At 42.2% G+C, this 14,577-nt stretch overlaps 3 protein-coding genes across 3 annotated transcripts; all 3 read right to left on the bottom strand.

Moving 5' to 3' along the window:
• Positions 1 to 563: 563 nt before the first annotated feature.
• On the bottom strand, positions 564 to 4,836 carry LOC103976448 (iron-sulfur assembly protein IscA, chloroplastic). Its single transcript, XM_009391644.3, has 3 exons — positions 4,633 to 4,836; positions 1,613 to 1,831; positions 564 to 936 (listed from the first exon to the last, which is right to left on the bottom strand). Exons 1-3 carry the CDS (start codon positions 4,778 to 4,780, stop codon positions 791 to 793), a joined length of 513 nt encoding a protein of 170 aa, XP_009389919.1. The 5' UTR covers positions 4,781 to 4,836; the 3' UTR covers positions 564 to 790.
• Positions 4,837 to 5,193: 357 nt separating this feature from the next.
• LOC135630690 (uncharacterized) lies at positions 5,194 to 5,788 on the bottom strand. Its single transcript, XM_065137818.1, has one exon. The coding sequence runs from the start codon at positions 5,714 to 5,716 to the stop codon at positions 5,327 to 5,329; it is 390 nt and encodes a 129-aa protein (XP_064993890.1). The 5' UTR covers positions 5,717 to 5,788; the 3' UTR covers positions 5,194 to 5,326.
• Positions 5,789 to 13,803: 8,015 nt separating this feature from the next.
• On the bottom strand, positions 13,804 to 14,398 carry LOC103976446 (17.0 kDa class II heat shock protein-like). The gene has a single exon (XM_009391643.2). The coding sequence runs from the start codon at positions 14,396 to 14,398 to the stop codon at positions 13,925 to 13,927; it is 474 nt and encodes a 157-aa protein (XP_009389918.2). The 3' UTR covers positions 13,804 to 13,924.
• Positions 14,399 to 14,577: the final 179 nt, after the last annotated feature.

The raw sequence follows: 14,577 nt of genomic DNA, 5'->3' as shown, positions 1-14,577 counted from the left end.
TTCATCTGTCATCCAATACCTCCAAGACATGGAAACTGTCCATTACAAATCTTAGACCTTTCATTCAACAAACCAACCAGCAAATTGTTCGTCCCTGCTCTCACCATAATCCTTAATGTTTCAGACAATTCACCGACACGAACCCTACCTGCAGAACTTGGGAACTTGATGAACATCCGTATTATCGATGTCTCAAATAACAGGTTGTCAGGTGAAATTGGTAGCTGATCTGCTAATAAAGTCTTGAAAAAGTACTTGGAAGGTTGTCTATTTGGTACAGATAGCAACTCATACCTTGTAGAGTGATGCTCCACCATTAGTGAAGAAACAATACACTGACAAGAACAGAATAAGAACATTGTACTGTTGCAATTGAAGTGAGGAGTAATCCTTGATTAAAAGAACATTATCAAAGTTTCCAATCTATCAAGATAAGTTGATCTGAGAGAACGAAACGTTTCCAGATCCCACATTGACAAGAGTCTCATGCAACTGCTTGCTCTTTTTTCTTGGTAATAGTTTCGCAAAGCCCTTCAACCATATTATCAAACATATCCCAAAAATAATTTCTGAAACTTCCAGCATATGTTGGACCAAATTAGCTAGGTAATAGAGCTACACAAGTGTGTTTCTTTTTCTCATCTTTTTTCCTCTATCTTCACTTTCCCTTGCGTATTTGCATGCATGGTGAGAATAGTGAGTAGAGGGAGGGAGAGAAATAATTAATTAGGATTACGGATACATCAAGTTTAAATTGCTTTTATGAGAACAACAGCATACTGTCAAGTGGTCAGATACTCTCAGCAGCAAAGGATTTACCACAGCCACAAGTTTGTGTTGCATTTGGATTCTTAAAGGAGAAACCTCCACCGATGAGTGCATCACTGTAATCCAGCAGCATTCCGTACAAGAAGAGTAGGCTCTTGGGATCACATACTGCGAGTTCACAACCAAAAACAAAGACAAGTGTTAATATAAACTCAACATACATTATTTAATATGTGATTGTCTGCTTATGTTATTTGCCATGTAATATGTGATTGTCTATGTTATTTGACACACACACACATCAATTCTGAAACTTATGATTTATTCTCCTCTCCAAAGGATCAATCAACTCAACATAGATTGTTCAACATCAAGTTTTTCACCTTTCAACTTTAACATCAGCTCAACCTCTGAAAAGGCACAAAAATGGTCGACTAAAAACTTATTAAAAGAGCTCAGTAGTAATTGATTGTATCAGGAATCGAGTTCAGATTTGGTATGAATTTGCAATTTTTCTGATAAGAGTGCCATAAGGTTTCAAGGTCCACCATTGTTTAGCATAAACTAAAAAGAATCCTACTTGTGGATAGAAAAGTTGTTGTCTTTCAGTCCCATGTATGTTCAGATAAAACAAAGAAGAACCAAACAACTGAGATTCTTAGAAATTCAGGTATTCCTAGCAAAGTTCCATGCAAGTTCCTAAGGAAAGAAGAAAGTTAGAATCATATATATGCAAGAACTAGGTTTATGCTGTGATGGAACTGTCTGGTTTTGCAATGGATTTTTATAAACAGTAATCAATGATAATTAGGATCCTCAAGAAAGGAGAAAGGAAGAATCATACCAATTACAAAACCATTGTATTCTATGACTGAGTCATCAGGTCGTGTATTGGCTCGATTTTCAAACTCCATAGTGTAGGACATGCCAGAGCATCCACCTTGCTTCACTCCAATTCTTAAGCACAGATCTTCATCACGTTCAGATCTCATCGTATTCAGATGGTTTAGTGCCTTATCAGTTAATGAAATTGCAGGAGTAAAGCTACCAGACATTGGAGGCGCTGTGACATTTAAATGCAACTACAAGATTATGATTCCTAGAACAATAATGAATCCATTTGAAAGAAAACATTGTTCACTATGCTAATGCATCAGGCGTTCCAAGCCCACAAAAAGAAAATGGCACCAATAAAGTCCAAACAATATTTTACAAATTTGAACTGAGAATGTCATAAAAAAGGAGCTCGTTAATATGTAGAAAAAATTCTTTTTAAAAAAAGCAACAAGTATACTGTAGTCATGCTAAAAGACACCAGATCACTTGATTTCATGTAAAACCTAGTGAGATGGCTGCACCGAAAGGAAATGTTCAATACTACAATAACAGTCCATTAAAGCTAAGTTATTGTAAATTTTATTCATATAAAATGGAGAACCAAACATGAAGTGTGCATGCCTTATTTTCTAACAACAAATTCGTTAATGAGAAGATATAAACCAAGACATATATATATGTTTCCATTTAAATCATATACAAAGTTCCATACTAACACAAATACAAGAGTGATGCTGCAAAACATGACATTTATATTTGAATGGAAGTTTAGTATTTAGATTGTTCAAACATTAAACAAAATTGCAGGTTTCTTTGGCACTTTAAAGTAATTAATAAAAGAACTAAAAAGAAGGATTTGACAGAGGCAGAAAGGTTGTCTGCTTGTGGTGTGTATTTAAAGTGAGAATTTTGAAGCTAGTAAGAATTGAAGTCAGATAATTTCTTTAGGACATTCATGTTGCGGGAAGAAATCACTGGGCAACACATGAAATGAAATGGTCTATTGTGCCTAAAGGAGAGGATGACTATTACGGAGGATTGCATTGTGGTGCATGGAAGGAGAAAGGGGAGAATAACAAACATAATAAACATAATGGTCAGTTCAACAAGTTCACTTAATAAATTCATATAGGGAACATACAGTAATCATAGTTGTTACTAGCTCAATAGAGGAGGATTCGTGGCAGATGCATACAGAAATGAAGGTAATGAGAATCAAGTCCACAAATATTGTGAACCAAATGACTCCTTTCAAAAGGAAAGACTGATAAGCTGAATCCAAAAAAAGTCATATTGAATGGATTTCTCTCTTTCTGGCACCATTGATTTAATGAACAAGTCCATATAGAAATTAGCAGAGAAATCAGAAATGATAACGACTTAATTATTTGGACAAGTTTGGAATGGTAAATATAACAATAGAAGGGATGGTAAGAGAAAGGGTCTCTCTTAGATGCTTGGTTTGATGAGGAATGTTAGGAAAGTGAGAAAGGTTAGAAGGAAACTAATAAATGAGAAAGTTGTATAAGCAAATGGCAATTATGCTTGTTTCTAGGAATAAAAAATGTGTGTGTGCGTGCGTGCTATAGTTCCATTGATGCATGAGTGAGCAAAGAGACTGACATGCGGCTACCTTCCATTGATGCGGCTGGTCATTTCCTGGTCATTTCAGCAACCCAATTTTGAGTCCAAAACCTAACACCCTACCTCCGGGAGATCGAAAGGACCCACCCACTCAATCCATACTTTCTTTGTTTGAGAATGATGTTGGGAAGATTGTGAGAAAAAGACCAGACGCCGTCGAAATAGAGTCCCATACGCCTACCCGGCTCCACGCGCCATGACTCGTCTCGTAAAGGCTCCCATTGTGAAGAAGCATCAATTTTTGAGTGAGCGAGCCCCATCAATGATGGATTTGTCTTCAAACCCCGACCTCGGTTTAACAGCTAACTCCTCTTATTCATTTCCGTAATATCACTTGATGTGCCATCATTCTACAGGGTCGACAAGTGCCCGGTGGCATGAAGTTGATGAGCAGGGAAGGTTCCTTTTTCTACCAAGCGGCCCCGTCTTCCATATTGATGAGCAGGGATTTGCCATTTCGGGAGCTGTTGATTAATTTCGGGAGCTGTTGATTCGCTGCGATTAAGTTCTTCGATGCTGCTCCAGGACGAACAGTAAAGGCACATAAAGGTCTTGGCTCTGACTATCAATCGAATGGCGGCGCTTGACCTTAAGAATATTGAAAGCCCAATATTGGATTTCGACTAGCAAGTTTACGTACTCCGGTCCTCGAGACAAACACCTCAGCAGAGCTTATCGGGAACTACAGCACCTAATGTACATGTACATACATACATACATACATATATATATATATATATATATATATATATATATATATGGATGTGCCAATGATACCAACCCCAGGAAGTCCCCCTTTTAGCCAGCTCTAAGGGCAGGAGTTGTTCCCTTCAAATTCAAACCCCCGGTGATATTGATTAAGCAAGTTTACTACTAGGATTTTGTGGGGGAGTAATGAGATTGGCTTATCACCTACGACTCCAATTATTATAAATGCTTGTAAGGCCAGGAGACATCATTTCTTTTACGGATTAATTTAGTGATGGGTCAGAACTAATCTCTTCCCTCAGAGAACGAACTTCAAGAGGTATCTGTAGCTGAGAAGAAAAGCTTGCTCAGATTTTGGTACTCGAGAAATGAGTTATAATGCCAAAATTTCGTCGACCTTAACACCACTGGTCTGAAAAACCCTAAGAATTTTCCGGCTCCCAACCTCCAATCAAATTGTTTTTTTATTGCCCATATCAAAACAGAGTCAATCAAGCTATAATTTTGGGTCACTAAAAGAACAACAAAGAGAGAGCCTTTTTCACATGATTAGATGAACGAGAAGGGGAAAAAATGTCAAGGAAACGTTTTTTTACCAATTCAATCATAAAAGCACAAGAATTAAGCTAATTAGAACAAAAATTTCCATCGAAGAGAGGGACACACAACCATCACCTGAAATAGCTGACGATCTAACGCGAATCAGACTCCTGCATTTGACATCGCGCGGAAACGAAACGGAAGACCGAGGGGCGAGGGTGGTGCGAGATTCACCGCGCGATCGGCATAGGAGTTGGATTGGGGTTCCACATGAGAGCGCCATCAGAGAACGTGACCTACTTTTCCAGAGACTTGGGAGAGTCGTGCTTCAAAAAGAGGTCGCCACCCAAATTTCACCGACCTCTCAGTTAATAGGGTTGTGTGGGCCCCATCGGTTGCTTGTGTTATATTACCTGCTTTTCTAGTCACACCTATAGCTGATATTTTTTTGTGACGTCGACTCCCAAACAAAGCTGAATTTTCCCGTGGATTTAATTTGTTTTTTTATAAAAAATTAAATAGTTAAATTATATATGACAGTAGTAAATATTTCTAATTGAACTAAAACATATTGCAAAAATTCATATAGTCAATTGGAACATTATGAGTTATTATATTAAATGACTAAATGATTTTTATTTTATTTTACTATACGTATTTAAATCTTATGTAAATGACATCATCAGCTAATGCCAGTAATTTTTAGCGTTCACCAGATGAATGGATGGAAGCTATGTATAGCCTCCTCGATGATCGATGATGTACCTATATGTTATGTATCCATTAGACATGATACATGCATGAGAGAGATGACACGAAGCATATGCTATCATTCTGGGTTGCCGCCGGAGCCGTCGGAAGGCGGCTCCCGGTGCACGAAGAAGGCCCAGAAGCCGCCCATGGCGACCGCGGCCGCCATGCCCCACACGACCACCGACACGGGCCACGGCATGACGGCCGCCACCTTGTAGGAGAACATCGAGGTGAGGAGCGTGACGAGGGACCACACCGCGGCCCTCAGCCTCCAGTTGTTGGCCCCCTCGCCGCCGCATTCCAAGGCACGGAGACAGCGGAACAGGAGCCAGAGATCGGCGTAGGCGACGACCACGAAGGTCACGGCCGAAGCGTCGTCCCTGGAGCGGTAGACGGCCACGGCGGAGCTATATGTCAGGAAGGCAAATGACAGGGCGGAAAGCCATGCGTAGATATCCTTATCCATGGCGGCGGCGGCGGCGGTGCAAGATGGTCTCGGTCGACGGGATCAGACAAAGCGGACGGCGAATTCGAGCTGCTCCGGAAGCCAAAGCCGACGTATATAGCGTAAGGAGTCCTTTAGGTGAAGGCTTAAACAAGCAAAAGTTGGCCTGTCGGCAATGCATTATCAGTTCTCACTGTGACGGCGGTTTTGTTCATACGAGAACGAATTCCCACCGTGGGTCTTGTCAGCGATGGTGATGATGAGTACGGAAGTCGTGTGTTCAGATCTCCGGCCTCGAGATCCTGGGTTTCGAGGTCGGCGGAGTGAATCAGCGAAAGAAGGAAGGTGATCAGATTGGATCGGCTGAATTGGATACAAGGGACGCGCATTACCAATCATCTTGCAGTCACATATCACTTTCATAGATTAATAAGATTTTCCTTTTTTATTTATTTTTAAAAATAGTAAAAGAATGGTTGATAAATAAATAATATATATTTTATATAATGAATTTGATAGTCTTGACTAATATTTACGATCAGCTATTATTGTCAGAAACAACATCACAAACAATTCTAGCCAAGTCAATGCCAAGTTACTTTTTTAGAAAAGAAAAGTCACCAAAAAGAATTAAAATCGAAGTTATAAAGGAGATTATTGCATGCAGCAAAAATAACTCAGATGTAAAGTATGATGGCCTTCTTTACTGCAGATGTCATGTTAAGTATGTTGGGTCTCCTCGTGCGGCGGATTAAGCCGCGACCGTTGATGGGAAGCGGGCGTCGGCGTTTCCCATGGCTTGGGCTACATGTCCGGCGAGGGGACACAAATGGCACGGCTCTCTTGAAGCTCTAATAATGAGATGCACATCAAGAAGAACAGACGCCTCCTCGATTGATTCGAAGGGTCGAAAAGAAATCCCCTGAACAACGATACAAAACCAGAAATGTCCGTTCGCCGACGTACCACCACTCCTAATGATCCTACGTTTGCGTTCCTTTGGCCAAGAACAAGATCGTCTCCTTCCCCTTACATGCTCTTGCCCTTGTCATCCTTCGTCACCTCCACCGGACTCATTTGCTGCATCTGCACCCGGACCTTGCGACAGCCCCTGCTGCGTTCCCCCTCGTCCGCCACCCTCACCTCCACCATGTCGGCCAAGGCGGACATCGCACCCGTGTAATCGACCACCACGTCGCCATCCACCTTCCCGTTCCCGCGGCCGCCACCGACGTCTCGAGCTCTCGGCGCCAATCCTCCTCCCTCCCCGACGAAGCAAGCGACGGCGAGCACCACGCACGGGAGCGCAAGAACGAGGACAGGGTTGCCCGCCACGGTACCGTGCGCGAGGGGGACGACGTGCAGGGATCTGCCCGCGCCGAGGTACAGCCGAGTCACGAGGCAGTCGAAGGCGACGGCGATCATCAGCAGCGTCATCGCCACGGCCACCGCGTTGGCCATCGCCTTCCCCCACCGGTGCTCACCGGGCATCTTCTTGATCGTTGCTTCGGGGAAAAGGCGGGGAGGGGTGGTGGATTCTTGACGTGCAGCGGAGCGAGGAGGGATGGACGAGGAATATGAGATGGGTGAGGAGGCGCCGCGAGGAACTATTCTTTTGCTGCGGAGGAAGGCGCGCAGGGAAGAAATATTCTCGGCTTCTGATACGAGGGGTGGCTAGGTTTTCCTGCGGCGTCGGCTACCGCCATGGATTGGAGATGACTATATCACTTGGATTTCTTTTCCATGAAATCTCGCCTTTATATGGAAAGCTATCTTCGTGCACATCAACGAAGCAAGTTGATCTGCGACTCCTCAACACCCCATCAGATACCCCACCTGTTGATACGATCCACCCGTCCAAACTTTCTTTATGATTAACACAAAATATGATAAAGAAAGGAAATCCAAAACATATGGAATGAACACTGTGCACATATATTATCAAATACCCATTTATTAATGCGATCAAAGTGTCCAATATTCTTCAAGATTGACGTCAAATATGATGAGAAAAAAACCTCAGACATATATAATGAAATCGGTAATATTGATGGAGTCACAGCTTCAGCCATATTATAATTATATATATATATATATATATATATATATATATATATATATATATATATATATATATATATATATATATATATAGTTAGGAAATTAAATTATTTTCGAAATATATTATTTCGATCTTTTACTAATAAATAATATAGAGAGTTTAAGAAATCCACGTTGTTCGGCTTAATAGCTTGCACAAATATTCCCCTTTTGTCCAAAATATTACCCCTTTCCTTTCAATCTGTATAGCAGAACAAGTGACGTTGAACAAAGTTTGCGTTCGAATTCATTTGTTTACTTGAACGAAAAGATAAGAGAAAGCCTTAACAATTACTATTACAAAGGTATGCTTATGTTAGGAAAAATGTTATTGATGTCTTTGTCATATAGATATGGTTCAGACCTGTATACGTAGGGTTATCCAAAGTGAAAACGTAAAACTCCCGAGGTACCATCTGCATGAAAGTCGAAGTCGAGAGAGGTTTCTTGACATCAAGTTAGTAATATGATGTCCCCAAATATTGATTCAAGTAGTTCAAAATGAGTCAATAATATTAGATTTAATATTTATTTTAAATGATGAAAAAGAATTTTTGAATATTTTTCTCGTCATCGGAACGAATGAGAAAGAAGCTTATGGTTACTTTCCCTATCATAAAGTATAATAATGAAGATTATGATTATTTTATTATCATAATGAATGAGAATGAAGCTTATGGTTACTTTCCCTATCATAAAGTATAATAATGAAGATTATAATTATTTTATTATCATAATGAATGAGAATGAAGCTTGTGATTGCCTTCGTTATAATGGATGAGAAGGAATCTTGTATTTGTTTGCTTTAAATCTTTATCCACATAAGCATGATGGGTGGAGGGTAACTCAAATCCCACATAGTAATCATATGTCAGTTGATGTTGTATACCCTATCGTCCCCCTCCCTCTCAAAAGGTGTGCTTTGGGGTCCTTGTGACTGGAGCTCGAAGTGCATCATTTAGTTCATTTTTCTTATGAGCGTTCGGGATCTCCTTGTATGGGTCGAGCTTTTTCGACTCATATGTCTTGTGCACATTTCGTCCTGTGCTTTCGCTATAGCGGATTTCTACTAGTATATGTTGGGTTGTCTTGACTTGTACGCCTCAAGTACATTTCGCCCTATACCTCTACTATAGCAAATTTCTTCATACGGGTCGGGTTTTTTTAACTCATGCATCTCGAGTATGTTGGCCTTGTGCCTCTACCATATTGGATTTCTTCACGTGGGTTGAGTTTTCTGGGCTCATGTGTCTTGGATACGTTTTACCCTGTACTTCCACTGTAGCAAATTTCTTCATACAGGTCAGGATTTCTTAACTCATGCATCTCAAGCATGTTGGCCTTGTGCATTCATTGTGATGGATTTCTTCACACGAGTCAAGTTTATTCGACTCATGCATCTTAGGCACATTACACCCTATGCTTTCGTTGTAGCGGATTTCTGCTAGCGTAGATCGGGTTTTCCCAACTCATGCATCTTGGTCATGTTGGCTTTGAGTTCTATCATGGCAAATTTCTTAACACGGGTTAGGTTTTCCTAACTCATGCATATCGGGCACATTGGTTTATGGCTTCGTCGTGATGGATTTTTTCTAATGCAGATGAGGTTTTCCTAACACATGTGTCTCGGGAATATTGGTCTTATGCCTCCGCCATAGCAGATTTCTTCATTTGGATCGAGTTTTCCCAACTTATGCTCTCGGGCACATTGGTCTTATGCCTCTATCATAGCATATTTCTCTTCACATGAGTCGGGTTTTCTCGACTCATGCATCTCGGGTGCATTTGGCATTGAGTTAGGTTTTCCTAACTCATGCATATCGGGCACATTGGTTTATGACTTTGTCGTGATGGATTTTTTCTCATGCAGATGAGGTTTTCCTAACACATGTGTCTCGGGAATATTGGTCTTATGCCTCTGTCATGGCAGATTTCTTCATTTGGATCGAGTTTTCCCAACTTATGCTCTCGGGCACATTGGCCTGATGCCTCTATCATAGCATATTTCTCTTCACATGAGTCAGGTTTTCTTGACTCATGCATCTCAGGTGCATTTGGCATTGAGTCACCACCATGACGGACTTCTCTTCATGCAGGTTGGGTTTTCCCGACTCATGCAACTCGGATGCATTTAGCCCTCTGCATCCGCCATGGCGGATTTCTCTTCATGCAAGTTAGGTTTTCTCGACTCATGCATCTCATGTGCATTTGGCCTTGCACATCCACCATAGTGGATTTCTCTTCATGCGGTCGAGTTTTCCCAACTCACACGTCTCAAGCGCATTTGACCTCGTGCCTCCACTATGGCAGATATATCTTAGTGCAGGTAGGATTTTTCGACTCAGACGCCTCAAGCACATTTGGGTTACACCTCCGTCATAGTGGATTTCTCTTCATATGGGTCAGGTTTTCTCGACTCAATACATTTTAGGAGCATTTGGCATCGTGTCTCTATCGTGGTAGATATATCTTGGCGTGGATCGGGTTTCTCGACTCATAAGCCTTATAGCGTATTTATCCTTATGCCTTTGTCATAACGGATTTCTCTTCACGTGGGTTGGGTTTTTTCAACTCACACACAACAGATTTGGCCATGCCCCTCCATCGTAGTAGATTTCTCTTTACATGAGTCAAATTTTTTCAACTCATGTGTCTCAAGCGCATTTGGCCCCACACATCCACTATGGTAGATATATCTTGGCACAAGTTAGGTTTCCTAACTCATATGCCTTGGGCACATTTGACCTTGTGTCTCTACTATGGAGGATGTCTTTTAATGCATGTCGAATTATCCCGACTCATGCGTCTCAAGCATATTTGGCCTTGCACATCTTCCATAGCATATTTCTCTTCATGTAAGTTGGGTTTTCCCGACTTGTGTCTCTGACGCATTTGCCCTTACTCCTTCATCATATTAGATTTCTTTTTACGTTGGTCGAGTTTTCCTAACTCACATGTCTCATGCACATTTGGCTTTACGTCTCCATTGTGGGAGATATATCTTGGCATGGGTTGAGTTTCTCAACTCACACGGCTCCGATATATTTGGTCTTATGCTTCCATCGTAGTAGATTTTTATTTACACAAGTTAGATTCTCCCAATTTACACATCTTAGACATATTTGGCCTCGCACCTCTATCGTGGCAGATATATCTTAGTGTGTGTTGGGTTTTCTGACTCACACACATTGAATGCATTTGACCTTACATCTCCACCATAACGAATTTCTTTTCATGTAGGTCGGGTTTCCTTGACTTATGCATCTTGGGAGAATTTAGCCTTGCAAATATATAGTAGTAGATTTCTATTCATGCGAGTCAAGTTTTCTCAACTTACGCATCTCGGGCACATTAGGCTTGTGCCTTCGTTGTGACGGATTTTTCTTTCTCCCATGCTGGCAGGCTTCAAGTTCTCCCTTCACCATGGTGGGCTTCAAGTCCTCTTTTCACTATGGTGGATCTCAAGTTCTCCCTCTACCGTGACAGATTTTAGGTTCTCATGCTATGGCGAGCTTTAAGTCCTTCAGTTGGATTTTGGTTCCTCCCACTATAGTAGGCTATAGGTCCTTCCTTTGTCATGATAGATTTTGGGTCCTCCTATCATAGCAGGCTTCAAGTCCTCCCTCCATTGTGGCAAATTTCAGGTCCTCCTGTCATAGCGAGCTTCAAGTCCTCCATCCATTGTAGCACATTTTGGATCCTCTCGTAGTGGTACATTTTAGGTCCTCCCATTATGGTAGATTTTGAGTCCTCTTGCCATGGTATATTTCGGGTCATCCCTCATCCGTGGTAGATTTTGGGTCCTCCCCCCATGGTAGATTTCACTTAACGTGGGTTGAGTTTTCTCGACCATGATAGTCGAAACTTCGTGAAGAACATGAAGGTCTTTTCCATAGTGAGCATGAGGTGTAGGAGGTCATCCTACTTTATGTAAGCAAATATCACCTCAAGGAGCCACCTCTCAACTTCTCATCATTGTGGGTGATGGTAATCTACAAGCTCTCCTACATAATGCGGTTCATGAAGGCATTGATCAAGGTGGACTCCCCTAGCAACATGAAGATCTCTCCTTCCCTCGCCTCACCAGAGATGGAATTCAACAGTGTCACGATATTGGTGATCGCCTTTGGTGGCCCAAGATTGACGATCGGGTTGATAGCGAGGTCATTTTTGCATAAGAGTGATAGCTTCTGGTGCTTCTTTATACTATACGAGAGATCGATAAAGATGAGGATGAAATGGACAAAGGTAGAAGGCCAAATGGTCAACGCGCCCCCTCCCAAGGCGAAGTCATCGAATTCGAGGATGTGATGCTCCAGGGAGGCATAGTCGTCGCTCTCGGAAACATTGCCACTATGAGTGTTGCCAATGCTCTTGAAGGGCTGGCTGAGAGTGATGGACTTTTTGTCATTGTCACATTCGGAGTCCTGGTTGGCATTAGCTCAAGGGTTGTGGTGGTCGAGCGGGCCAAGTGGTGGTGATAGTTTTTGGTGCTTCTTTATATTGTACGAGAGATCGGTGAAGACAAGGATGAAAGGGATGGAGACGGAAGGCCAAGTGGTCGTCGATGCCACCTCCGGGGACATAGTCATCGAGCTCGAGGACGTGGTGCTCTAGGGAGACATAACCATTGCTCTCAGCAACATCACCACTGTGAGCATTGTCGACACACTTGAAGAGCTGGCCGAGGGTGATGAACTTTCCACTATCGTTGCCTTCAGACTCCTGGTTGGTGTTAGCTCGGGGGCAATGACGAGCAACCAAGCCAAGTAGTGGCGATGATTTTCAGTGCTTCTTTGGGTTGTACGATAGATCGATGAAAATGAGGACGAAAGGGATAGAGGCGAAATGCCAAGTAGTTGTCGACGCCACCTTCGGGGGCGAAGTCATCGAGCTCGAGGATGTGGTGCTCTAGGGAGGCATAGCCATCGCTCTCGGTGACATCGCCGCTGTGAGTGTTAACAAATGCACTTGAAGAGCTTATCGAGGGTGATGGACTTTTTGCCACCATCACCTTCGGAGCCCTTATTGACATTAGCTCGGTGTTGCCTTCGTGGGCGAGAGGCCTAGGTCATGGAACAAATGCCCATATCGCATTGACATTTTAGCCGAGATGGATGCATCCATATACAGAAAGGGTGGTTGTTGCCCCCCTAAGTGAAAGTACTATATGTCGGAGACAGAGCCTCATCATTCAAGCGTTCGTTGAGAAGGTTAGTAAGCGAACATTCCTACGACATTGATTCTCCTTCTAGCACCAAAATGTTAAGGAAAAATATTTTTGATATTTTGGTCAACTCGATATAATTCAAACCCTTATGCATAATGTTATCCGATGTGAAAACGTAAAGCTCCCAAGGTACCACCTGTAAAAAGATCGAAATTGAGAGATATTTTTTAACTCAGTCCCTCCAACACTCAATCCCTCCAACACTCAAGTAAACAATTTAAGACCCTCAAATGTACTTGAATAGTTCAAAAAAAATCTTAGATTTAAAATATTATTTTTATACTTTTTTATATTTTAAAAAATATTATAATTATTTTTTCGTCATAAAAATTATTTTTCTTCAACCGAGGGCGACATGATTTTTCTTCAAGGGAGGGCGACACTCGGATTCAAGGACAAATATATATTTTCACTATCAATAAATATATATATTCACTATCAATATGTATTACAAATAAAAAAATAAAAAAAAACTTTTTTATTAAAGTATACTCGATCAATATATATTATAAATAAAAAAATAAAATAAAATATTATTATTATTAAAGTATACTCGTTATGATGAGAATAAAACAGATGGAGCGATGGAGGAGATAGAAAAAATAATAATAATAATAAAATTTTATTTGCTCCACTTATTCAATTTATGTACAGCGATCTTATTTACACCTCTTCATATCTTTTTCTCAACATAAGAAAAAGGTATATTAAATTTATTCCTGAAGCATTTAGGAGAGCTTTTATTTATTACAAAGAAGAAAGGCAAAAAATAGCTTACTAGTACGACAGAACGCTCATTATTTTTGGAGCATTTACAAGAGCTTATATCTATTATAAAGAAGCAATAGAGTCTCTCTCTCTCTCCTACTTGACTTCGTCGACCCAACTCCCCTTATCACTTAACCCATCTTAACATCTATGGTCTTCGGCTTCTTCGGCTCCGCCGCCGGCGGCTTCTCCACCGTCACAGTGAGCACCCCGTCCTGGCACAGCGCCGTGATGGCGTCCAAGTCCGCGTCCTCCGGAAGCTGGAACTCGCGCATGAACTTCCCCACGCGACGCTCCACGCTCACGTACTCCCCCTCCCCGTCCTCACACCTCCTCCGCTCGCCGCTGACCACCAGCGAGCGGTCGTCCTCCACCTGCACCCTGACGTCTCCGGGCTTGACCCCGGGCATGTCGATCTCGAAGACCAGCTTGCTCGGCAGCTCCTTCACATCCGCCGGCGTCGACGCCGTGGCTCCACAGTCCCGGACGTAGGCGCAGGTGGCCCCGCACGCAGCGTTTCCCCCCGCCGTCAAGTCCATCAGGTGGTGGAGAGCCGCCATCAACGGGTTGTCTTCGAACCCCACCATGACGTCCATTCCTCTCATCGATCGAGCAAGGCTTGAATCCACCCGCGGAGTGATTCATATTTGACGAGGTTGGGGAGGGTAAGAAGAGGGCACGTGGCAGGGCTGCATGGAACAGGTGTCTCCTCCGGGTGATGGTCCAAATCGTTGGTTTGGGTTCGGTCCGATTGAAATCGAGCTCGCGATTACCTGTATGTGGT

This window comes from Musa acuminata, chromosome BXJ3-2 (assembly GCF_036884655.1).
Source record: "Musa acuminata AAA Group cultivar baxijiao chromosome BXJ3-2, Cavendish_Baxijiao_AAA, whole genome shotgun sequence".
Lineage (NCBI taxonomy): Eukaryota > Viridiplantae > Streptophyta > Magnoliopsida > Zingiberales > Musaceae > Musa > Musa acuminata.
Note: the sequence above shows the minus strand (reverse complement) of the source record. Positions and strands in the feature narration are given on the sequence as shown.